At 39.9% G+C, this 25923-nt stretch overlaps 1 protein-coding gene across 1 annotated transcript in view; it reads right to left on the bottom strand.

Moving 5' to 3' along the window:
• The window catches only part of LOC129621772 (adhesion G protein-coupled receptor E2-like), a 103988-nt gene that overhangs the window by 4799 nt on the left and 73266 nt on the right, over nt 1-25923 (bottom strand). The window contains exons 21-23 of the mRNA XM_055538638.1: nt 554-582; nt 334-445; nt 173-240 (exon numbers count right to left, since the gene is read on the bottom strand). Coding sequence (XP_055394613.1) covers nt 173-240; nt 334-445; nt 554-582 — 209 coding nt within the window. The remainder of the gene's footprint in view (nt 1-172; nt 241-333; nt 446-553; nt 583-25923) is intronic.

Raw genomic sequence — 25923 nt, 5'->3', positions numbered from 1 at the left:
CCCGTGTCATTCCTTTTTTCCTTTTCTCTCTTTTTCTCTCTCTGTTCTTCTTTCAGGATAACTACTTGGAACACAGGAGCTCTCTAAGTTCACTTTTTCGCCTGGGCTTCTAAGACCCGATCGGGAAGGCGCCCTGCATCTTCACCAGAGAGAGGGCGTCCTGCATCCTCACCCCACTGAGAGGGCGCCTGTGACCTCCGTGAACAGAGCAAGTTTCGTATCAGGAGCTTTATTGCCTTTCTGTGTAAACCAAGGAAGATCAAGCCTCTTTCTCTCCCCTTTTACTTTCCTTATCGCCGACACCGTCCTCCTGAGGGAATCCCTGGATCCTACCGGGGCTGGACCCTGGTAAGTGGTGCCCGAACCAGGCTCCCAAAGGTAAGCCTCCACACACTGTGCAATTTTTCGGATGGCTAGGACCCCACTCAGGGTGCCGCGGACCGCCCTGCATAAGATAGGTTGGGTGAGAAGGAGTGGCAAGTAGGAATCTTTTTGAAGGAGAAGTAGAAAAGATAGAAATTTTCTGACATGGGTAACAATGAGTCAAAAGTACGACAACTCTTTATAGGAGTAATCTTGCAACTGTTAAACAAAAGAGGAATAAAGGTTAAGAAAGCTAATGTTCTATCTTTTTTTTACATTTGTACAAGAGCAATGTCCTTGGTTTCCAGAAGAGGGCAGTGTTAAACTATATACCTGGGAAAAAATAGGGAAACAGCTAAAAACTTATTACACTCAGCATGGCCCAGAGAAAGTCCCTACTGACACCTTTTCTCTGTGGAATATGATTAGAGATGCTTTAGATCCAGCTCATGAATCTGAAAAGGTACATGTTAAAGAAAAAAGTGAAGATGAAGAGGCTATACTTAGCTATCAACAATTAAACACCATGTTAGCTGCCATGGACACCGATAGTCATACTGAAAATAGGGATGAAAAGAAAGACCAGCTTTCTCCTCAAGATGAGGAAGATTTAGAGGAAACAGCAGCTCGATACCATTCTGATGAGGATTGGCCTGTTTTAGCTGAGGATGCTCCTAAGAGCTTAAGAGAAACATCCCCAATCAGGCCATCCGTAAGGTTTAAACATCAGACAGTTTAAGGATCTCCAGAACAGGAGAGGAGAAATGTGGGACGCTCCCGACCCTGATACCTCCCTTCCTTGTGGGGATAAGGGACCTCCGTTAGGAGTCCCCCGGAGGAGGGTTCTCTCTGGCCCTGAGGATGAATTTGATCCCCACCATGAGGCTTGTTTTCCAGTAATGTTTGATGAAACGGATAGGGGAGAGGTTCCCTCCTGGGAACCCCTTTCAATGAAACTACTTAAGGAACTTAAACAGGCTTGTGCCTTATATAGGGCTACAGCCCCGTATACTATAACACTGGTAGTGGCCTTGGTGGTCAGATGGATGACACCTCATGATTGGAAAACAGTTGCTAAGGCTTGTCTATCTGGAGGGCAATATATGCTTTGGAGAACTGAATATGAAGATCTTGGCCCAAAGCAGGCTGATGCTAACCGCAAATATGGCCCGAGATATATTGTAAAAGAAATGTTAATAGGAACTGGTGAATTTGGAACGCTTGGAGATAAGATGGGTTTAGACAAAAGGACTCTAGAACAGGTAACAGCCTGCGCCCTTGGGGCCTGGCGATCATTGCTTCAAGGAAAAGAATCAACCTCTTCCTTTTCAAACATTAAACAAAAGCCAGAAGAGCCATATGAGGACTTTATATCACGGTTTATGGAGGGAGTTCGCAGAGTAATTTCTAATGATGAGGCAGCTGATATATTGATAAAACAACTAGCGTTTGAAAATGCTAACTCTACCTGCTAGGCCATCCTACATCCTCTAAAAAAATCTGGGGAAGTAGGAGATTTCATCAGGCAATGTGCAAATGTAGGACCAGCAATGATGCAGGGCATTGCCATAGCTGCAGCCATAAAAGGAGATTCTTATCAACAGACGGTTCAATCCTTTCTTACAGGCAAGAATAACCCAAAGAATTATTCCAGTAATCAAGGTTGGAATGCTGGCTTGTCCAAAGCCTGCTTTTCTTGTGGCTGGGAGGGGCACTTTATGCGCGCCTGCCCCCAAAGAACAGCTAGTTCTTCTCTGTCAAACCCTGCCTCCATGGCTATGACTCCTAATCTCCCTAAGGCTCCTTGCCCTCGTTGTCAAAGGGGGTATCACTGGGCAAGGGACTGCAGATCAAAATTCCATAAAAACGGAACCTTGCTAATTCCTGACCAGCAGTCGGGAAACAGGTTGAGGGGCCAGCCTCAGGCCCTGACAACGATTGGGGCAACAACATTGAACCCATGCATACCCTTCGTCCCATCACAGAACTGATCAGAGCAACACCAGGCAGCGCAGGACTGGACCTCAGTTCCACCACCTCAACAATATTAACACCAGATAGTCCTACTGTAAAAATCCCTACAGGGGTTAAAGGCCCATTACCGACAGGTTTGGTAGGAATTACATTAGGCAGAAGCTCTTTAGCCATGCAAGGACTTACAGTTATCCCTGGAGTGATCGATTCAGATTATACAGGAGAGATTCAGATAATGATTTCACCCCAAATTAAAACTATGCAAATTCATCAAGGACAAAGAATAGCTCAACTTTTACTTTTGCCTTATCAAACTGCCATAGGGCACACTGCTACTCAGTGAGAGGCAAGAGAAAGGATTTGGGTCCAGTGATATGGTCTTTTGGGTGACAGAAATTACTCAGAAACGCCCTATGAAAACTATTTTGGCTAGTGGCAGGTCTATTGTGGGACTATTAGATACAGCAGCAGATGTTTCCTGTATTGCTGGGAAGGACTGGCCCAGCTCCTGGCCAACACATACTACTGAAAACGAGTTGGTGGGAATAGGGAGAGCCCCCGCCGTAGTTAAGAGTGCAAAAGTGTTAGATTGGCGGTTTGAGGATACCTGTGGAACTTTCCAACCCTATGTAGTTCCTTCACTCCCCCTTACCCTATGGGGGAGGGACGTTCTATCTCAAATGGGAGTGCTGCTTTTCAGCCCTGATGACAAAGTGGCCTCCCAAATGCTCCATATGGCCTATGATCCATCAAAAGGATTAGGTAAACAACAGACAGGAATAATTGAGCCAATTTGCCCAACTCCTAGACAGCAACATACTGGATTGGGGTATCCAAATTTATAATGGAGGCCATTGTTTTTGCTGCCAACCCCATTACATGGAAATCTCAAGACCCAGTGTGGGTAGAACAATGGCCTTTGCCTAAAGAAAAATTACTGGAAACCACTTCAGTATTCTTGCCTTGAGAACCCCATGAACAGTATGAAAAGGCAAAATGAGAGGATACTGAAAGAGGAACTCCCTGGGTCAGTAGGTGCCCAATATGCTACTGGAGATCAGTGGAGAAATAACTCCAGAAAGAATGAAGGGATGGAGCCAAAGCAAAAACAATACCCAGCTGTGGATGTGACTGGTGATAGAAGCAAGGTCCGATGCTGTAAAGAGCAATATTGCATAGGAATCTGGAATGTCAGGTCCATGAATCAAGGCAAACTGGAAGTGGTCAAACAAGGGATGGCAAGAGTGAATGTCGACATTCTAGGAATCAGCAAAATAAAATGGACTGGAATGGGTGAATTGAACTCAGATGACCATTATATCTACTACTGCAGGCTGGAATCCCTCAGAAGAAATGGAGTAGCCATCATGGTCAACAAAAGAGTCCGAAAAACAGTACTTGGATGCAATCTCAAAAACGACAGAATGATCTTTGTTCGTTTTGTAGGCAAACCATTCAATATCACAGTAAACCAAGTCTATGCCCCAACCAGCAATGCTGAAGGAGCAGAAGTTGAACGGTTCTATGAAGACCTACAAGACCTTTTAGAACTAACACCCAAAAAAGATGTCCTTTTCATTATAGGGGGCTGGAATGCAAAAGTAGGAAGTCAAGAAACATCTGGAGTAACAGGCAAATTTGGCCTTGGAATACGCAATGAAGCAGGGCAAAGACTAATAGAGTTTTGCCAAGAAAATGCACTGGTCATAACAAACACCCTCTTCCAGCAACACAAGAGAAGACTCTATACATGGACATCACCAGATGGTCAACACCGAAATCAGACTGATTATATTCTTTGCAGCCAAAGATGGAGAAGCTCTATACAGTCAGCAAAAAGAAGACCAGGAGCTGACTGTGGCTCAGACCATGAACACCTTCTTGCCAAATTCAGACTTTAAAATTGAAGAAAGTAGGGAAAACCACTAGATCATTCAGGTATGACCTAAGTCAAAACCCTTATGATTATACAGTGGAAGTGAGAAATAGATTTAAGGGCCTAGATCTGATAGATAGGGTGCCTGATGAAGTATGGAATGAGGTTCATGACATTGTACAGGAGACAGGGATCAAGACCATCCTCATGGAAAAGAAATGGAAAAAAGCAAAATGGCTGTCTGCGGAAGCCTTACAAATAGCTGTGAAAAGAAGAGAAGTGAAAAGCAAAGGAGAAAAGGAAAGATATAAACATCTGAATGCAGAGTTCCAAAGAATAGCAAGAAGAGATAAGAAAGCCTTCTTCAGCTATCAATGTAAAGAAATAGAGGAAAACAACAGAATGGGAAGGACTAGAGATCTCTTCAAGAAAATTAGAGATACCAAGGGAATATTTCATGCAATGATGGGCTCGATAAAGGACAGAAATGGTATGGACCTAACAGAAGCAGAAGATATTAAGAAGAGATGGCAAGAATACACAGAAGAACTGTACAAAAAAGATCTTCATGACCCAGATAATCACGATGGTGTGATAACTGACCTAGAACCAGACATCCTGGAATGTGAAGTCAAGTGGGCCTTAGAAAGCATCACTACGAACAAAGCTAGTGGAGGTGATGGAATTCCAGTGGAGCTCTTTCAAATCCTGAAAGATGATTCTGTGAGAGTGCTGCACTCAATATGCCAGCAAATTTGGAAAACTCAGCAGTGGCCACAGGACTGGAAAAGGTCAGTTTTCATTCCAACCCCAAAGAAAGGCAATGCCAAAGAATGCTCAAAGTACCAGATAACTGCACTCATGTCACATGCTAGTAAAGGAATGCTCAAAATTCTACAATCCAGGCTTCAGCAATATGTGAACCGTGAGCTTTCTGATGTTCAAGCTGGTTTTAGAAAAGGCAGAGGAACCAGAGATCAAATTGCCAACATCCGCTGGATCATCGAAAAAGCAAGAAGTTCCAGAAAAACATCTATTTCTGCTTTATTGAATATGCCAAAGCCTTTGACTGTGTGGATCACAATAAACTGTGGAAAATTCTGAAAGAGAAGGGAATACCAGACCACTTGATCTGCCTCTTGAGAAATTTATATGCAGGTCACGAAGTAACAGTTAGAACTGGACATGGAACAACAGACTGGTTCCAAATAGGAAAAGGAGTACGTCAAGGCAGTATATTGTCACCATGCTTATTTAACTTCTATGCAGAGTACATCATGAGAAATGCTGGGCTGGATGAAGCACAAGCTGGAATCAAGATTGCTGGGAGAAATATCATAACCTCAGGTATGCAGATGACACCACCCTTATGGCAGAAAGTGAAGAGAAACTAAAAAGCCTTTTGATGAAAGTGAAAGTAGAGAGTGAAAAAGTTGGCTTAAAGCTCAACATTCAGAAAACGAAGACCATGGCATCTGGTCCCATCACTTCATGGGAAATAGATGAGGAAACAGTGGAAACAGTGCCAGACTTTACTTTTGGGGGCTCCAAAGTCACTACAGATGGTGACTGCAGCCATGAAATTAAAAGACGCTTACTCCTTGGAAGGAAAGTTATGACCAACCTAGATAGCATATTCAAAAGTAGAGACATTGCTTTGCCAACAAAAGTCCATCTAGTCATGGCTATGGTTTATCCTGTGGTCACGTATGGATGTGAGAGTTGGACTGTGAAGAAGTCTGAGCGCTGAAGAATTGATGCTTTTGAAAGGTGGTGTTGGAGAAGACTCTTGAGAGTCCTTTGGACTGCAAGGATATCCCACCAGGCCATTCTGAAGGAGATCAGCCCTGGGATTTCTTTGGAAGGAATGATGCTAAGGCTGAAACTCCAGTACTTTGGCCACCTCATGCGAAGAGGTGACTCATTGGAAATGACTCTGATGATGGGAGGGACTGAGGGCAGGAGGAGAAGGGGACTACAGAGGATGAGATGGCTGGATGGCATGACTGACTCGATGGACGTGAGTCTCAGGGAGCTCGGAAGTTGGTGATGGACAGGGAGGCCTGGCGTGCTGCGATTCATGGGGTCGCAAAGAGTCGGACACGACTGAGCGACTGAACTGAACTGAGATATTCCTCCAATAAAAATAGACAAATTTGGGCGGTCCTAAGATGGCGGAGGAATAGGATGGGAAGACCACTTTCTCCCCGACAAATTCATCAAAAGAACATTTATACGCTGAGTAAAATCCACAAAACAACTTTTGAATGCTGGCAGAGGACATCAGGCACCCAGAAAAGCAGCCCATTGTCTTCGAAAGGAGGTAGGAAAAATATAAAAGACAAAAAAAGAGACAAAAGAGGTAGGGATGGAGCTCCGTCCCAGGAAGGGAGTCTTAAAAAGAGAGAAGTTTCCAAACACCAGGAAACACTCTCGCTGCCGAGTCTGTGCCGAGCCTTGGAAGCACAGACGGCAACATAATAGGGAGAAAAATAAGTAAATAATTAAACCCCACAGATTATGAGCCCAATGGTAACTCCCCCAGCGGAGAAACAGCACCTGCACCCACCACTAGCAACGCGGGGTAGGGCAGGGAGGCACGGGCTGCATTGCTTAGAGTAAGGATTGGGCCCAAATGCGCCCAAGGGTAATCAGAGTGAACTAATTTGGGCTAGCAAACCAGACTGTGGGATAGCTACCACGCGAAAAGCCCTAAGACACCGCCAGGCCCGCGCACAGAACCAAGGGCAGAACAGAACTAGCCGGCTGCAGACCATCCCCCTCTGTTGACAGGCAGCCAGAGCCAGAAGGGGGCAATTGCAGCCCCAGAGAGACATTATCTGCCAAACAGCAAGCAGGCTTCTTTGCTTACTAACACTTCTTGGGGTTCTGGACAGTCATCCACCTGAGAAGGTGCGCCGGTTGTACACCCAGAAAACCGAGTGGCAGGCATGGGAGAGGTGATAAGTCACAGTGACCGTGCTCGCCAAACACCTCATCACCTGAGCTGCTCAGAGCTGGGAAGGGCACAAAACGCAGGCCCAGCAGAGTCTGCGCCTCTGAGGACTACCCGAGTGCCTGAACCTGAGCGGCTTAGACCTAGGAGGTGCATGCAGCCCAGGGCTGGCCTTGGATGGTTCCCGGCAGAGCAACCTAGAGCCTGAGCACTGTGGGCAGGGAGGGTACACGCGCCGTGAGGGGGGCAGGCCCAGTGTGGCTGAGACACTACGAGCACACGCCAGTGTTATTTGTGTGCAGTGTCCCTCCCTCCCCACAGCACGACTGAACAAGTGAGCCTAAAAAAGTGTCCACCACCGCCCCCTTGTGTCAGGGCGGAAATCAGACACTGAAGAGACCAGCAAACAGAAGCTAAAACCGAGGGAACAGCCTTAGAAGTGACAGGTGCAATAGATTAAAACCCTGTAGTTAGTACCGACTACATAGGAAGGGGCCTATAGATCTTGAGAAATATAAGAAGGACCAAGAAATTATCTGAAAATGAACTGACCCCACACTGCCCACAACAACACCAGAGAAAGTCCTAGATATATTTTTATGATCATTCTTTTCTTTTTCCTTTTTTCTTCTTTTTTCTTTTTCTTTTCTTTTTTCTTTTTTTTAAACTTAAAAAAATTTTTTTTAAGTCCTCTATTACTCCTTTAATTTACATTTTTATAACCTACGATTACTTTTCAAAAAAATACTATTTTTTATTTTTTTATTATTTTTTATTTTATTATTATTATTTTTTACTTTACAATATTGTATTGGTTTTGCCATACATCAACATGCATAACATGCATCTGGCACTGGTAAAGCAAACTTTATATATATATATATATAATATATATATATATATATATATAATAACTTTTGTGACTTTTTTTCCTTCTTGTTTTCTTCAATAGTTTATTTTTGAAAATCCAACCTCTACTCTAGAATTTTAACCTTTGCTTTTTGTATTTGTTATCAATTTTGTACCTTTAAGAACCCAATCTTCAGTACCTGTTTTTACTTGGGAGCGAGATTACTGGCTTGACTTCTCTCTCCCGCTTTGGACTCTCCTTTCTCTCCACTAGGTTGCCTCTGTCTCCCCCCTCCCCCTTCTCTTCTCTACCCAGCTCTCTGAATCTCTGTGTATTCCGGATGGTGGAGGACACTTAGGGAACTGATTACTGGCTGGATCTGTGTCTCTCCTTTTCATTACCCCCTTTTATCCTCCTGGTCACCTCGTCTCCTTCTTCCCTCTTCTCTTCTCTGTGTAACTCCATGAACATCTCTGAGCGGTCCAGACCATGGAGCACACATAAGGAAGTGATTACGGGCTAGCTTGCACTCTCCTCTTTTGATTCCACCTCATCTCATTCGGGTCACCTCTAACTCCCTCCTCCCTCTTCTCTTCTCCATGTAACTCTGTGAACCTCTCTGGGTGTCCCTCACTGTGGAGAAACTTTTCATTTTAACCTAGATGTTTTATCAACTGTGCTGTATAGAAGGAGAAGTCTTGAGACTACTGTAAAAATAAGACGGAAAACCAGAAGCAGGAGGCTTATGTCCAAATCCTGAGAACATCATAGAACACCTGACTCCAGGGAACATTAAGTGATAGGAGCTCATCAAACGCCTCCATACCGACACTGAAACCAAGCACCACACAAGGGCCAACAAGTTTCAGAGGAAGACATACCACACAGATTCTCCAGCAACACAGGAACACAGCCCTGAGCTTCAATATACAGGCTGCCCAAAGTTACTCCAAATCCACTGACATCTCATAACTCATTACTATACACTTCATTGCACTCCAGAGAGAAGAAATCCAGCTCCACTCACCAGAACACCGACACAAGCTTCCCTAACCAAGAAACCTTGACAAGCCACCGATACAACCCCACCCACAGCGGGGAAACTCCATAATAAAGAGAACTCCACAAACTGCCAGAATACAGAAAGGCCACCCCAAACTCAGCAATATAAACAAGATGAAGAGACAGAGGAATACCTAGCAGGTAAAGGAACCGGTTAAATGCCCACCAAACCAAACAAAAGAGGAAGAGATAGGGAATCTACCTGATAAAGAATTCCAAATAATGATAGTGAAAATGATCCAAAATCCTGAAATAAAAATGGAATCACAGATAAATAGCCTGGAGGCAAGGATTGAGAAAATGCAAGAAAGGTTTAACAAGGACCTAGAAGAAATAAAAAAAAGAGTCAATATATAATGAATAATGCAATAAATGAGATAAAAAACACTCTGGAGGCAACAAATAGTAGAATAATGGAGGCAGAAGATAGGATTAGTGAATTAGAAGATAGAATGGTAGAAATAAATGAATCAGAGAGGATAAAAGAAAAACGAATTAAAAGAAATGAGGACAATCTCAGAGACCTCCAGGACAATGTTAAACACCCCAACATTCGAATCATAGGGGTCCCAGAAGAAGAAGACAAAAAGAAAGACCATGAGAAAATACTTGAGGAGATAATAGTTGAAATCATTCCTAAAATGGGGAAGGAAATAATCACCCAAGTCCAAGAAACCCAGAGAGTCCCAAACAGGATAAACCCAAGGTGAAACACCCAAAGACACATATTTATCAAATTAACAAAGATCAAACACAAAGAACAAATATTAAAAGCAGCAAGGGAAAAACAACAAATAACACACAAGGGGATTCCCATAAGGATAACAGCTGATCTTTCAATAGAAACTCTTCAGGCCAGGAGGGAATGGCAAGACATACTTAAAGTGATGAAAGAGAAAAACCTACAACCCAGATTACTGTACCCAGCAAGGATCTCATTCAAATATGAAGGAGAAATCAAAAGCTTTTCAGAGAAGCAGAAGCTGAGAGAATTCAGCACCACCAAACCAGCTCTCCAACAAATACTAAAGGATATTCTCTAGACAGGAGACACAAAAACAGTGTATAAACTCGAACCCAAAACAATAAAGTAAATGGCAACGGGATCATACTTATCAATAATTACCTTAAACATAAATGGGTTGAATGCCCCAACCAAAAGACAAAGACTGGCTGAATGGATACAAAAACAAGACCCCTATGTATATTGTCTACAAGAGACCCACCTCAAAACAGGGGACACATACAGACTGAAAGTGAAGGGCTGGAAAAAGATATTCAATGCAAATAGAGATCAAAAGAAAGCAGGAGTAGCAATACTCATATCAGGATAAAATAGACTTTAAAACAAAGGCTGTAAAAAGAGACAAAGAAGGACACTACATAATGATCAAAGGATCAGTCCAAGAAGAATATATAACAATTATAAATATATATGCACCCAACATAGGAGCACCGCAACATGTAAGACAAATGCTAACAAGTATGAAAGGGTAAATTAACAATAACACAATAATAGTGGGAGACTTTAATACCCCACTCACACCTATGCATAGATCAACTAAACAGAAAATTAACAAGGAAACACAAACTTTAAATGATACAATAGACCAGTTAGACCTAATTGTTATCTATAGGACATTTCACCCAAAACCAATGAATTTCACCTTTGTCTCAAGCGCACATGGAACCTTCTCCGGGATAGATCACGTCCTGGGCCATAAATCTAGCCTTGGTAAATTAAAAAAACAATTGAAATCATTCCAAGCATCTTTTCTGACCACAATGCAGTAAGATTAGATCTCAATTACAGGAGAAAAACTATTAAAAATTCCAACATATGGAGGCTGAAAAACACGTTGCTGAATAACCAACAAATCACAGAAAAGATCAAAAAAGAAATCAAAATATGCATACAAACGAATGAAAATGAAAACACAACAACCCAAAACCTATGGGACACTGTAAAAGCGTGCTAAGGGAAAGTTCATAGTAATACAGGCATACCTCAAGAAACAAGAAAAAATCAAATAAATAACATAACTCTACACCTAAAGCAAGTAGAAAAGGAAGAAATGAAGAACCCCAGGGTTAGTAGAAGGAAAGCCATCTTAAAAATTAGGGCAGAAATAAATGCAAAAGAAAAAAAGGAGACCATAGCAAAAATCAACAAAGCCAAAAGCTGGTTCTTTGAAAGGACAAATAAAATTGACAAACCATTAGCCAGACTCATCAGAAATGAAAATGGAGAGATCACAACAGACAACACAGAAATACAAAAGATCATAAGAGACTACTATCAGCAATTATATGCCAATAAAATGGACAATGTGGAAGAAATGACAAATTTTTAGAAAAGTACAACTTTCCAAAACTGAACCAGGAAGAAATAGAAAATACTAACAGACCCATCACAAGCATGGAAATTGAAACTGTAATCAGAAATCTTCCAGCAACTAAAAGCCCAGGTCCAGACAGCTTCACAGCTGAACTCTACCAAAAATGTAGAGAAGAGCTGACACCTATCCTACTCAAACTCTTCCAGAAAATTGCAGAGGAAGGTAAACTTCAAAACTCATTCTATGAGGCCACCATCACCCTAATACCAAAACCTGACAAAGATGCCACAAAAGGAAAAAAAAAAAAAAACAACAAAACAAAACAGAAAAACAAAAAACCAAAACACCAAAAAAAAAAAAAACCCAAAAAACAAAAACCAAAAAAAACCAAACCCTACAGGCCAATATCACTGATGAACATAGATGCAAAAATCCTTAATAAAATTCTAGCAATCGGAATCCAACAACACATTAAAAAGATCATACACCATGACCAAGTGGGCTTTATCCCAGGGATGCAAGGATTCTTCAATATCTGCAAATCAACCAATGTAATATACCCCATTAACAAATTGAAAAATAAAAGCCATATGATTATCTCAATAGATGCAGAGAAAGCCTTTGACAAAATTCAACATCCATTTATGATCAAAACTCTCCAGAAAGCAGGAATAGAAGGAACATACCTCAACATAATCAAAGCTATATATGACAAACCCACAGCAAACATTATCCTCAATGGTGAAAAATTGAAAGCATTTCCTCTAAAGTCAGGAACAAGACAAGGGTGCCCACTCTCACAACTACTATTCAACATAGTTTTGGAAGTTTTGGCCACAGCAATCAGAGCAGAAAAAGAAATAAAAGGAAACCAAATTGGAAAACAAGAAGTAAAACTCTCACTGTTTGCAGATGACATGATCCTCTACATAGAAAACCCTAAAGACTCCACCAGAAAATTACTAGAGCTAATCAATGAATCAAGGCAAACTGGAAGTGGTCAAACAAGGGATGGCAAGAGTGGATGTTGACATTCCAGGAATCAGTGAACTGAAATGGATTGGAATGGGTGAATTTAACTCAGATAACCATTATATCTACTACTGTGGGCAGGAATCCCTCAGAAGAAATGGAGAAGCCATCATGTTAACAAAAGAGTCTGAAATGCAGTACTTGGATGCAATCTCAAAAACGACAGAATGATCTCTGTTCGTTTCCGAGGCAAACCATTCAGTATCACAGTAATCCAAGTCTATGCCCCAACCAGTAATGCTGATGAAGCTGAAGTTGAACGGTTCTATGAAGATCTACAAGACCTTTTAGAACTAACACCCAAAAAAGATGTCCTTTTTATTATAGGGGACTGGAATGCAAATGTAGGAAGTCAAGAAACACCTGGAGTAACAGGCAAATTTGGCCTTGGAATACACAATGAAGCAGGGCAAAGACTAATAGAGTTTTGCCAAGAAAATGCACTGGTCATAACAAACACCCTCTTCCAACAACACAAGAGAAGACTCTATACATGGACATCACCAGATGGTCAACACCGAAATCAGATTGATTATATTCTTTGCAGCCAAAGATGGAGAAGCTCTATACAGTCAGCAAAAAGAAGACCAGGAGCTGACTGTGGCTCAGACCATGAACTCCTTCTTGCCAAATTCAGACTTAAATTGAAGAAAGTAGGGAAAACCACTACACCATTCAGGTTAGATCTAAATCAAATCCTTTATGATTATACAGTGGAAGTGAGAAATAGATTTAAGGGCCTAGATCTGATAGATAGGGTGCCTGATGAAGTATGGAATGAGATTCATGACATTGTACGGGAGACAGGGATCAAGACCATCCCCATGGAAAAGAAATGCAAAAAAACCCAAAATGGCTGTCTGGGGAGGCCTTACAAATAGCTTTGAATAAAAGAGAAGTGAAAAGCAAAGGAGAAAAGGAAAGATAAAAACATCTGAATGCAGAGTTTCAAAGAATAGCAAGAGAGATAAGAAAGCCTTCTTCAGCGATCAATGCAAAGAAATAAAGGAAAACAACAGAATGAGAAACACTAGAGATCTCTTCAAGAAATTCAGAGATACCAAAGGAACATTTCATGCAAAGATGGGCTCGATCAAGGACAGAAATGGTATGGACCTAACAGAAGCAGAAGATATTAAGAAGAGATGGCAAGAATACACAGAAGAACTGTACAAAAAAGATCTTCACAACCCAGATAATCACGATGGTGTGATCACTGACCTAGAGTCAGACATCCTGGAATGTGAAGTCAAGTGGGCCTTAGAAAGCATCACTATGGACAAAGCTAGTGGAGGTGATAGAATTCCAATTGAGCTACTCCAAATCCTGACAGATGATGTTGTGAAAGTGCTGCACTCAATATGCCAGCAAATTTGGAAAACTCAGCAGTGGCCACAGGACTGGAAAAGGTCAGTTTTCATTCCAATCCCAAAGAAATGCAATGCCAAAGAATGCTCACACTACCGCACAATTGCACTCATCTCACACACTAGCAAAGTAATGCTCAAAATTCTCCAAGCCTGGCTTCAGCAATATGTGAACCGTGAACTTCCTGATGTTCAAGCTGGTTTTAGAAGAGGCAGAGGAACCAGAGACCAAATTGCCAACATCCGCTGGATCATGGAAGAAGCAAGAGAGTTCCAGAAAAACATCTATTTCTGCTTTATTGACTATGCCAAAGAGTAAGACGATCCATTTTCATTGGGATAAAAGAATAAAGAAAAGCAAGCTCAGTAAGACTACATGGGGTTTTAACACAGAAATTAGCACCAGGTTACTTCTTTCAAATGCAGATTATTTTAATGAAAATATGTGTGTAAGTCACAGTTATATTTCCTCTGAATTCAGCTGGTCTCCTACCCATAGTAGGAGCCTGAAGAACAAAGGTATTAGTTTTATTTTAATTTTGTTTTTTGCCAATTTAGTTTTTAATTGAAAGATATTTGCTTTACAGAATCTTGTGTTTTTTTGGTCATACATCAACAAGAATTAGCCATAGGTACACCCATGTCCCCCCCCTCCAAAGCCTCCCTTCCATCTCCCTCCCCATCCCATCTTTCTAGATTGTCACAGAGCCCCTGTTTGAGCTCCTTGAGTCATATAGCAAATTTCCATTGGTTGCCTATTTTACATATGGTATTATAAATTTCCATGTTACTGTCTCCATGGGTCTCAACCTCTTTCTCCTCTGTGTCCTTACGTCTGTTTTCTATGTCTGTTTCTCCATTGCTCCCCTGTTCATAAATTCATCAGTACTATCTTTCTAGATTCCATGTATATGCACCAGTATACGATATTTATATTTCTCTTTCTGACTTAATTCACTCTGTATAATAGGCTCTAGGTTCATCCACCTCATTAGAATGGACTCATATGCATTCTTTTTTATGGTTGAGTAGTAGTTCATTGTACATATATACCACAGCCTCTTTGTCCATTCATCTGTCTATGGACATCTAGGTTGCTTTCATGTTCTGGCTATTGTAAATAGTTCTTCAATGAACATTGGGGTACATGTGTCTTTTTTCAGTTTTGGTTTCCTCAGGATGTATGCCTAGTAGTGAAATTGCTGAGTCATATGCTAGTTTTATTCCTAGTTTTTAAAGGAATCTCTGTACCATCCACCATCCATAATGGCTATATCAATTTACACCCCCACCAGCAATGCAAGAGGGTTTCCTTTTCTCCACACTTTTTCCAGCATTTATTGTTTGTAGACTTTTTGATATGGCCATTCCGACTGGTGTGAGGTGGTATCTCATTGTAGTTTTGATTTGCTCTTCTCTAATAATAAGCAATGCTGAGCATCTTTTCATGAGTTTGTTAACCATCTGTATGTCTTCTTTGGAGAAATATATGTTTAGGTCTTTCCCCCACCTTTTGATTGGGTTGTTTGTTTTTCTGATATTAAGTTGCATGAGCTGCTTGTGTATTTTGGAAATTAATTCTTTGTCAGTTGTTTCAGTTGCTATTATTTTTCTCCCATTCTGAGGGTTGTCTTTTCACCTTGTTTGTAGTTTCCTTTGCTGTGCAAAAGCTTTTACGTTTAATTAGCTCCAAGTTTTTTATGTTATTTTTTTTCCATTACATTAGGAGGTGGGTCAGAGAAGATCTCGGAGAAGGCAATGGCACCCCACTCCAGTACTCTTGCCTAGAAAATCCCATGGACAGAGGAGCCTGGAAGGCTGCAGTCCATGGGGTTGCTGAGGGTCGGACATGACTGAGCGACTTCACTTTCACTTTTCACTTTCACGCATTGGAGAAGGAAACGGCAACCCACTCCAGTGTTCTTGCCTGGAGAGTCCCAGGGACGGGGGAGCCTGGTGGGCTGCCGTCTATGGGGTCGCACAGAGTCGGACACGACTGAAGTGACTTAGCAGCATAGAAGATCTTGCTCTGATTTATGTCATTGAGTGTTCTGCCTATGTTTTCCTATATGAGTTTTATAGTTTCTGGTCTTACATTTAGGTGTTTAATCCATTTTGAGTTAATCTTTGTGTCTGGTGTTAAGAAGTGTTCTAATTTCATTCTTTTGCACACAGCTGTCCAGTTTTCCCAGCACCACTTATTGAAGAGGCTTTCTTTGCCCCATTGTTTATTCTTGCCTCCTGTGTCAAAAATAAGGTACCCGTAGGTGCATGGGTTTATCTCTTGGCTCTCCATCTTATTCCATTGGTCTATATTTCTGTTTTTGTGCCAGTACCATACATTCTTGATGACTGTAACTTTGGAGTATGGTCTGAAATCAGGAGGGTTGATTCCTCCAGCTTCATTCTTATTTCTCAAGACTGCTTTGGCTATTTGGGGTCTTTTCTGTTTCCATACGAATTGTGAAAATTTCGAACAAAGGCATTATTAACCAGATACAGTCAAGTCAACCCTTCCAAACTGGGATATGACTACCAATGGCCTTTCTAGCTCACAGCTGCCTCCAGGGATGGGGATCAGTAAGTATGTTGTCAGGAAAGACAGATACTGAGGATGAACCAGTCAAAACTTGAATGCTGTGCAGTGGGTCCAAGATGACTTTCACACTCTGTTCACTGCACATTCTCTGACCTCTATGCACAGGAGTATCTGGGAACACCAGGCTCATTTGATGATGATGCATGTCCATGCTCATGTTGATAGCAAACAGGGTAAATATCATCCGCATTACAATTGTAATAAGATGAAATTGGCAGTTATGTCATTACAAACTTTTATTTTGGCCTAGTTTTTCAATTATTTACTATACGGATTTCGCTTTAGTCTTGCCTAGAACATTGTCCTTCATCTTCCAATGTTTATTTGGTAGGTTTTTATCCCTGGAATTTGTTCAATCAATAATTTTTCCTGAATAAATTACCTGCTGTCTTGATGTGATGTATTAAAGAAATTATTGTGACTTTCCTGACTTCACATGTAATCTTTGATAACATAGATTTAAAATACCATATCTGTCAAACATTAAATTTCTATACATGATGTATTTGTGATTCTGTTTCATGAATCCATTTTTCCATTTCCAGACCAATATCATGCTTAAAATGCTTTAGTTTCATTTTTATAGATGCTATGAAGCAAATTTGTGTATTTTCTTTTAAATTATTGTAAATCTGGTTGGATAAGAAGAGACTTTCATCAATAAGTCTATTGCAATAGGGAGAATGCTCTGATCTCAGAAACCTGTGAGCATCTCAAAATTATACAGAAAAAAAAAGTTTTTCTTTTATAGGGTAAAGGAAGTAGGCAAAGATAAACTTAATTTTAGGGGGCTGGTGGACAAATAAGGGGAAATTATCCCTGGTTTGTGACAGGAAATATATCTTACTGTGGTCAGCCATTTTCCAGGGGAAGTTATAAATGAAGGCATGTTCTACTTTATTTTGGTGCTTACACAGGCTTGTGGATAAACTTAGTTCAGGGACCTGTAGGAAAGAGAAACACCTGTTTCAAGTTTGATCACTGGCAAAGCAGAGGGTAAGAAATATCAGTTATGAACAATTAATCAATGTCATTCTTTACAACTGTGCTATTTCCCCTTTCACATTTTTCTTCTATAAACTTTAATAAGTTTAATAAGTTCCACAAAATGTCTTTTGGACTTTGATTTTGATTGAATTGGTTGTGTAGATTAACTTGAAGGTAATTGGTTGCTTATAAAACTAAGATTTTCCAACACCACCAGTATAGCTGTCTATGTAAGCATACGATTTCTTTCAATTACACTTTATAGTTTTCTCCTTGAGAAATTACAGCATTTCAACAATGGAGAATTTTTCCTAGTTTTATTCTTAAATTTCAAACAATTTTTCCTATATTAAAATTGGATTTTCCTTTGATAGGAAAACCAGTGGACTTTCCATGTTTATCTTGGTATAGACGTGAAAGTGAAAGTGAAGTCGCTCAGTCGTGTCGGACTCTTTGCGACCCCAAGGACTGTAGCCTACCAGGCTCCTCTGTCCATGCGATTTTCCAGGCAATAGTACTGGAGTGGATTGCCATTTCCTTCTCCACGGGTTCTTCCCCACCCAGGGATCAAACCCAAGTCTCCTGCATTGTAGACAGATGCTTTACCATCTGAGGCACCAGGGAAGTCTGGTATAGACGTAGAACTCTATATTTTTCAGTATACACTCTGAAGTTTCTTTGGTAGACAGCTATGCCTTCTGCAAATAGTGTCTATTTTGTGTATTTCTTTCAAGCACTTGTACTTCTCTTTTTTTTTCATCACATTTGTGTGCATTTTGTGGTGGAATAAAGATTTGTGAGACAATTCAATTGTCAGTGTTCAAAATATTTTGAGATGAACATTTATCATATGGTCATGAGGTTTCACCACAATAAATCCTGCTTATTAACAATGATGAAAGCTCAATTGCTACTGAGTTTGAAATTGTAATTTAAGAAAATATATCAGATGTTTTGTATGCATAAGGAATTTCAAGTTTTGTTGGTAGAGCACAAACAGAATATGTTTGTGCCTTAGACTATGTCATGCCTTAGATGGTGCTTTTCAGCAATTATATTCTTGCCTTATCAAAATTGAAAAATTCATTCTTGATACCGACCACATGAATAAATATTGGTTGAAAAAAATATGCCCAAAACACAAAAGACATATGGTTGATTACTACCTTGATCTAGGCTTCCTTAAATAGTTATCATCTACTATCACAAAATTATAATTTGTTCTGGTAAACATAGAATCTATCTTTTAATCTTGAAAGTTATATAACATTTCCTGTAAATATTCAAGTATTAATAATATATACTTTTAGAATTATGAGGTATTTTATTGAAAAATTACCCAACAAGTTGACTTCTCTTTATAGTGTACGTGAAAATTGTTCTGTGTCAACATAGGTAGAAATAATTCAGTCTTTGGGTCCATGGGCCAGTATTCCTTAAAACTGAGATGACTTTTCATTTTGCTATAGTTTATTAATGGTTCATTTGAGTAGTTTGTGTTTTCTTCTTACAATGCTGCAATGAACCAATCTTCTCCATGAGCTCCCTAGTTTAGAAATGTTGAGAGCAGAGACTTCCTATTGTCTGATAGATAAAAATGATCTTTTCTAAGATTTCACATCTGTTCTGCTGATTGCCAGAAGCTGGTATTCTCAGGGATCTGGAAACCAGAAGTTTGTGAGTAGAGGACACTGGGAACCACATACTGCAACTTCCTGTAAATGGAAACCTGAGACTAAGGGGAATTGAAATTGCAGCCTTGGGCCTCCAGGAATCCAGAAGCATGTCTCAGGAATCTAAGGCTTGATCCTTGGGGATGCTGAGAACCCAAGAAATAGTTCTGCTCCTGGTAAATATGAAATACGTATGTTCTTAGATGTGAACACATTAAACCGAGAAGTGCAAAGTTATTGATAAATGTGCTTCTTTTCTTTGATAGCAATAAAAAAATTTGTCATACCACAAATATGGATATTCTCTTTCAAAGAAGTTAAATACGTATCAATACAGCAAAATACAAAAAACTATCTTACACACAGCTGATGACAGCACGATACAAAATATTCCCTTACACTGCTAATCTGTCCAAAACACAGTCACAAATGGACTTGCATTTTCTTTCTCACTTATGAAGTTACTTATGATTTACACTTCATAATAACACAATGAGTTCAGTTCAGTGCAGTCGCTCAGTAGTGTCCGACTCTTCGAGACCCCATGAATCGCAGCACGCCAGGCCTCCCTGTCCATCACCAACACCAGGTGTTCACTCAAACTCATGTCCATCAAGTCTGTGATGCCATCCAGCCATTTCATCCTCTGTCGTCCCCTTGTCCTCCTGCCCCAATCCCTCCCAGCATCAGAGTCTTTTCCAATGAGTCAACTCTTCACATGAGGTGGCCAAAGTACTGGAGTTTCAGCTTTAGCATCAGTCCTTCCAATGAACACGCAGGACTGATCTCCTTTAGAATGGCCTGGGTGGATCTCCTTGCAGTCCAAGGGACTCTCAAGAGTCTTCTCCAACACCACAGTTCAAAAGCATCAATTCTTCGGTGCTCAGCTTTCTTCACAGTCCAACTCTCACATCCACACATGACCACTGGAAAAACCATAGCTTTGACTAGACGGACCTTTGTTGGCAAAGTAATGTCTCTGCTTTTGAATATGCTATCTAGGTTGGTCATAACTTTCCTTCCAAGGAGTAAGCGTCATTTAATTTCATGGCTGCAGTCACCATCTACAGTGATTTTGGAGCCCCCCAAAATAAAGTCTGACACTGTTTCCACTGTTTCCCCATCTATGTCCCATGAAGTGATGGGACCAGATGCCATGATCTTCATTTTCTGAATGTTGAGCTTTAAGCCAACTTGTTCACTCTCCTCTTTCACTTTCATCAAGAGGCTTTTTAGTTCCTCTTCACTTTCTGCCATAAGGGTGGTGTCATCTGCATATCTGAGGTAATTGATATTTCTCCCAGCAATCTTGATTCCAGCTTGTGCTTCATCCAGCCCAGCATTTCTCATGATGTACTCTGCATATAAGTTAAATAAGCAGGGTGACAATATACAGCCTTGACACACTCCTTTTCTTACTTGGAACCAGTCTGTTGTTCCATGTCCAGTTCTAACTGTTGTTTCCTGACCTGCATACAGATCTCTCAAGAGGCAGCTCAGGTGGTCTGGTATTCCCATCTCTTTCAGAATTTTCCACAGTTCATTGTGATCTGCACAGTCAAAGGCTTTGGCATCATCAATAAAGCAGAAATAGATGTTTTTCTGGAACTCTCTTGCTTTTTCCATGATCCAGCGGATGTTGGCAATTTGATCTCTGGTTTCTCTGCTTTTTGTAAAACCAGCTTGAACATCTTGAAGTTCACGGTTCATGTACTGCTGAATTGGAGCCTGGCTTGGAGAATTTTAAGCATTACTTTACTAGTGTGTGAGATGAGTGCAATTGTGCAGTAGTGTGAGCATTCTTTGGCATTGCCTTTCTTTGGGATTGGAATGAAAACGGACCTTTTCCAGTCCTGTGGCCACTGCTGAGTTTTCCAAATTTGCTAGCATATTGAGTGCAGCACTTTCACAGCATCATCTTTCAGGATTTGAAATAGCTCAACTGGAATTCCATCACCTCCACTAGCTTTGTTCGTAGTGATGCTTTCTAAGGCCCACTTGACTTCACATTCCAGGATGTCTGGTTCTAGGTGAGTGATCATACCATCGTGATTATCTTGGTCATGAAGAGATCTTTTTTGTACAGTTCTTCTGTTTATCTTGCCATCCCTTCTTAATATCTTCTGCTTGTGTTAGTTCCATACCATTTCTGTCCTTTATTGAGCCCATCTTTGCATGAAATGTTCCCTTGGTATCTCTAATTTTCTTGAAGAGACCTCTAGTCTTTCCCATTCTGTTGTTCTCTATTTCTTTGCATTGATCGACGAGGAAGGCTTTCTTATCTCTCCTTACTATTTTTGGAAATCTGCATTCAAATGGGTATACCTTTCCTTCTCTCCTTTGGTTTTCACTTCTCTTCTTTTCACAGCTATTTGTAAGGCCTCCCCAGACAGCCATTTTGCTTTTTTGCATTTCTTTTCCGTGGGGATGGTGGTTGGTGGAGTTGTTATATTTCTCTTCTACTTTCCAAAATCTCCTCATTGGCTTGTTCTTTAAATCTCTTTCTTTCATTTTGCACTTCATCAATATGTTCAATTGCTTCTTGCTGTTCTTTTTCTTCCCTCAGCAAGTTTGAAGAAGCAGATGCCTCATCTGGTCTGGAGGCAGGAGTCGGCCTCACTTTCTTGTTTTTTTTTCGCCTTGGATGGAAGTGAAGACTGGTGTTTGGGGGCCATGCTGGGGAAAAAAAAAAAAAAAGCCAAGAATCCTCCCAGGGGAGGAGAGAGGTACTGGAAGCTCAGAGAACTCAGACTTTTTTATTTTTATTTTGAAAGATTTAGTTTTATTTTGAAATATAAATTAAGAGGAAGTTGCAAAACAGAACCAAGCGGTCCTGTGTAATCTTCAGTCATTTCCCCACAAAGACTACATTTTTATATAATGATAGTCCAATATTTAAATGAAGAAACTGACATTGCTACGATGCATGTGTGCAATTCCATGTCATTTTATCACATATGTAGATTCCTGCAACTGCCACTGCAATCAAGATCCATCAATATTCCATCACCACAAAGATTTCCCTCATGCCACCCCAGCATCCCTAAACCTTGGCAGGTCTAAAACTAAGGATTTTTTTCTTCAACAAAGCTCAACATTGTGTGAGATGCATATTTGATAAGAAAAGAAAATATTCCTGATATGTTTTTAAAGATGAGAAAAACATATCCCTCAAATTTTCTAGTAATCTGTGTGATGGAATTATGAAAATTTTCCTTGTTTGCATTTTTCACCTTTACTGTTTTCTATGTGGCCATGATCATCAGTTCTGCTAGAGCTGCCACAACAGAATATAGACTGAGTGTCTCAAACAGCAGAAAGTTATTTTCTCATAGTTTTGGGGCCTGGATGTCCAAGATCAAGTGTTGGCAGGGTTGGTTTCTGATGAAAGTGCTCTCTCGACTTGTACCTGGCCCTCATCTCACTGCATCCTCATCTCAATGCACGCTTTCTTCTCTATGTGGAAAGACAGTGATCACTGGCGTCCTCTAGTTCTAAAGGTTGAGCTCTTATTTTCCATCTCTTGGACATGACAACACCAGTGCCCTATTCCCTTCACTCTTCCCTTGGCCTCTGGCCCCTTATGGAAGTGCTTCTGCTCCCTGATCCTACAGACACCCCACAGTTTGCATATTGTTCTCCATAGTGGCTGTACCAGTTTACTTTCCCATCAACAGTGTAGAAAGGTTCCCTTTTCTCCACATCCTTTCCAGCATTTGTTGTTTGTAGATTATTTGATCATGGCCACTGTGACCAGTGTGCAGTGATACCTCATGAGAGTTTTTATTTGTATGTCCCTAATATTTAGTGATACTGAACATCTTTTTGTGTACTTTTTGGCCATTTGTATATCCTCTTTGGAGTAATGTCTATATAGATCTTCAATGCATTTTTTGATTGGGTTGTTGTTGGAACATGAAATTATTTCTTTAATTTCTCTTTCTAATATTTTGATTTTTGTATATAGAAAAGCAAGAGATTTCTGCCTATTAATTTCATATCCTGCACTTTTACCAAATTCATTGTTTAGATCTAGTATTAACAGTTTTCTCATAGCATATTTAGGATTTTCTATACACAGTATCATGTCATCTGTAATCAGTGACAGTTTAGCTTCTTTTTCAATTTCAATCATTTTATTTCTTTTTCTTCTCTGACTGACATGTCTAGGACTTTGAAAACTACGTTGAATAATAGTGGTGAGATTGGACATCCTTGTCTTGTTCCTGATCCCAGAGGAAATACTTTCAGTTTTTCACCATTGAGAATAATATTTGCTGTGGGTTTGTCCTATATGGCCTTTATCATATTGAGTTAGATTCCTTCTGTGCCCACTTTCTGGAGAATTTTTATCATAAACGGGTGTTGAATTTTGTCAAAAGCTTTTTTTTTTTGCATCCATTAGGATGATCATATGGTTTTTATTCTTCAATTTGTTAATATGGTGTATCACATTGATTGATTTGTGTTTCCTGAAGAATCCTTGTATCCCTGGGATAGATCACACTTGATCATGGTATATGATCCTTTAAATGTGCTGTTGGATTTTTGTTTGCTAGTATTTTGTTGAGGATATTTGAACCTTTAGGGATATTGGCCTGATGATATCTTGGTCTGGATTTGTTATCAGGATAATGGTGGCCTCATAGGATGAGGTTATGAGTGTTCCTCCCTCTGAAATTTTGGAATAGTTTGAGAAGGATAGGTTTTAACTCTTCTCCGAACGCTTGATAGAATTTTCTTATGAAGCCATCTGGTCCTGGACTTTTGTTTGTTGGAAGATTTTTAATCACAGTTTAAAGTTCAATACTTGTGATGAGTCTATTCATGTTTTCTATTTCTTCTTGGCTCAGTCTTAGAAGGTTATTCCTTTCTAAGAATTTGTTAATTTCTTCTAGGTAGTCCATTTTATTGGTGTCTAGTTCCTTCAACTAGTCTCTTTTTAATTTTATTTTTTAATTGGAAGATAATTGCTTTACAATATTGTGTTGGTTTCTGCCATACATCAACATGAATCAGTCATAGGTATACACACAGCTCCTCCATCTTGAACCTTTCTCCCACCTCGCACCCCATGCAACATCTCTAGGTTGTCACAGAGCACTGGATTTGAGCTCCCTGTATTATACAGTAAGTTCCCACTGGCTATCCATTTTACATATGGTAAAGTATATGTTTTGGGGCTTCCCAGGTGGCACTAGTGGTAAAGAACCTGCCCACCAACACAGGAGACAAAAGTGATGTGGTTTCGATTCCTGGGCTGGGAAGGTCCCCTGGAGTAGGGCATCATAACCCACTCCAGTATTCTTGCCTGGAGAATCCCCATGGACAGAGGAGCCTGGAAGTGGGGTGTCTACAGTCCATACGGTCACACAGAGTCAAACATAACTGAAGCGACTTAGTATGCACACATGCAAAGTTTATGTTTCAATGCTACCTTCCCAATTTGTCCCACCCTGTCCTTCTCCAACTGTGTCCACACAGTTGGGTTTTTTTCTTTTTTTATATGGAGTTCTATGAGCTATTTGTTATTTTGCAGATTAACTCCTTGTTTGTTGCATCATTTGCAAATATCTTCTCCCACTCTGTATGTTGTCTTTTCATTTCATTTATAGTTTCCTTTGCTGTGCAAAAACTTTTGATTTTAATGAGGTCTCATTTGTTTGGTTTTATTTTTATTTCCATTACTCTAGGAGATGAACCCTAAAAGATACCACTGTGATTTCTGTCAAAGGGTGTTGTGCCTTTGTTTTCCTCCAAGAGTTTTACCGTATTTAGTCTTACATTTAGGTCTTTAATCCATTTTGATTTTCTTTTTTTTTTTTTTGTATGGTGTTTAAAAGTGTTCTAATGTCAGTCTTTTATATGTAGCTGTCCAGTTCTCATAGCACCACTTACTGAAGACACTGTCTTTTCTCCATTGTATATTTTTCCTTCTTTTGTCATAGATCAGGTGACCATAGGTGCATGAATTTATCTCTGGAATTTCTATCCTATTCCATTGTTCTGTATTTCTGGTGTGTGTGTGTGTGTGTGTGTGTGTGAATAACATGCAGTTTTGATAATTATAGTTTGTAGTGTAGTCTGAAATTAGAGAGCTTGATTCCTTTAGTTCTGTTTTTCTTTCTCAAGGTTGCTTTTGCAATTCCATACACATTAAAATTTTTTTGTTCTAGTTTTGTGGAAAAGGCCATCTAAGAAAAATGCACAATTAACATCATACTGAACAGTGAGAAGCTGAAAGCATTTTCTCTGATTAAAAATTGAAATGAATTCCTCCTAATCATCTGTGACAGCTAGATCATTGTTTTTTGGGCTTTGTATATGTGTATCAGTGTTCCATCCTGATGGTCTCTCCGTGGATGATAGTGTCTTTTCTTAGAGTTTAGGTTACTTGGCTGTATATCAGCTGTCTCTGAGTCCAAGAAAATGAATGACTTTGTAGTTTATCTGGATAGTTCTTATGAGTTTGCTGCTACTGGTTGCCATTTTCTATTTCCTAAGCAGAAGTAGAAATACCCTCTATTCCTTCTGTATTATAATAATTTTTTAAAAAATTTTTAGATTTTGTGTCATCACCATATAGCAATAAAAATCATATATTTATAAGATATCTATTTACAAAGCTAGCTTTGTACACCTAGAAATTCATTAGTATATACATTTTAGGAATTAATAATTAAGCATTTATTTTTATGATAGATTTTATTTATAAGTTTAAACAGAATTTTGTGTAATGACACACAAAATTATATATACTCTACCTTGAGACCACAGTTATTCACATAATGCCATATTAAAAATCTTTCACAATGTATTTACACATACATATATTTTCCTGCTAA

The sequence above is a fragment of the Bubalus kerabau genome, chromosome 1, assembly GCF_029407905.1.
Source record: "Bubalus kerabau isolate K-KA32 ecotype Philippines breed swamp buffalo chromosome 1, PCC_UOA_SB_1v2, whole genome shotgun sequence".
Lineage (NCBI taxonomy): Eukaryota > Metazoa > Chordata > Mammalia > Artiodactyla > Bovidae > Bubalus > Bubalus kerabau.
Note: the sequence above shows the minus strand (reverse complement) of the source record. Positions and strands in the feature narration are given on the sequence as shown.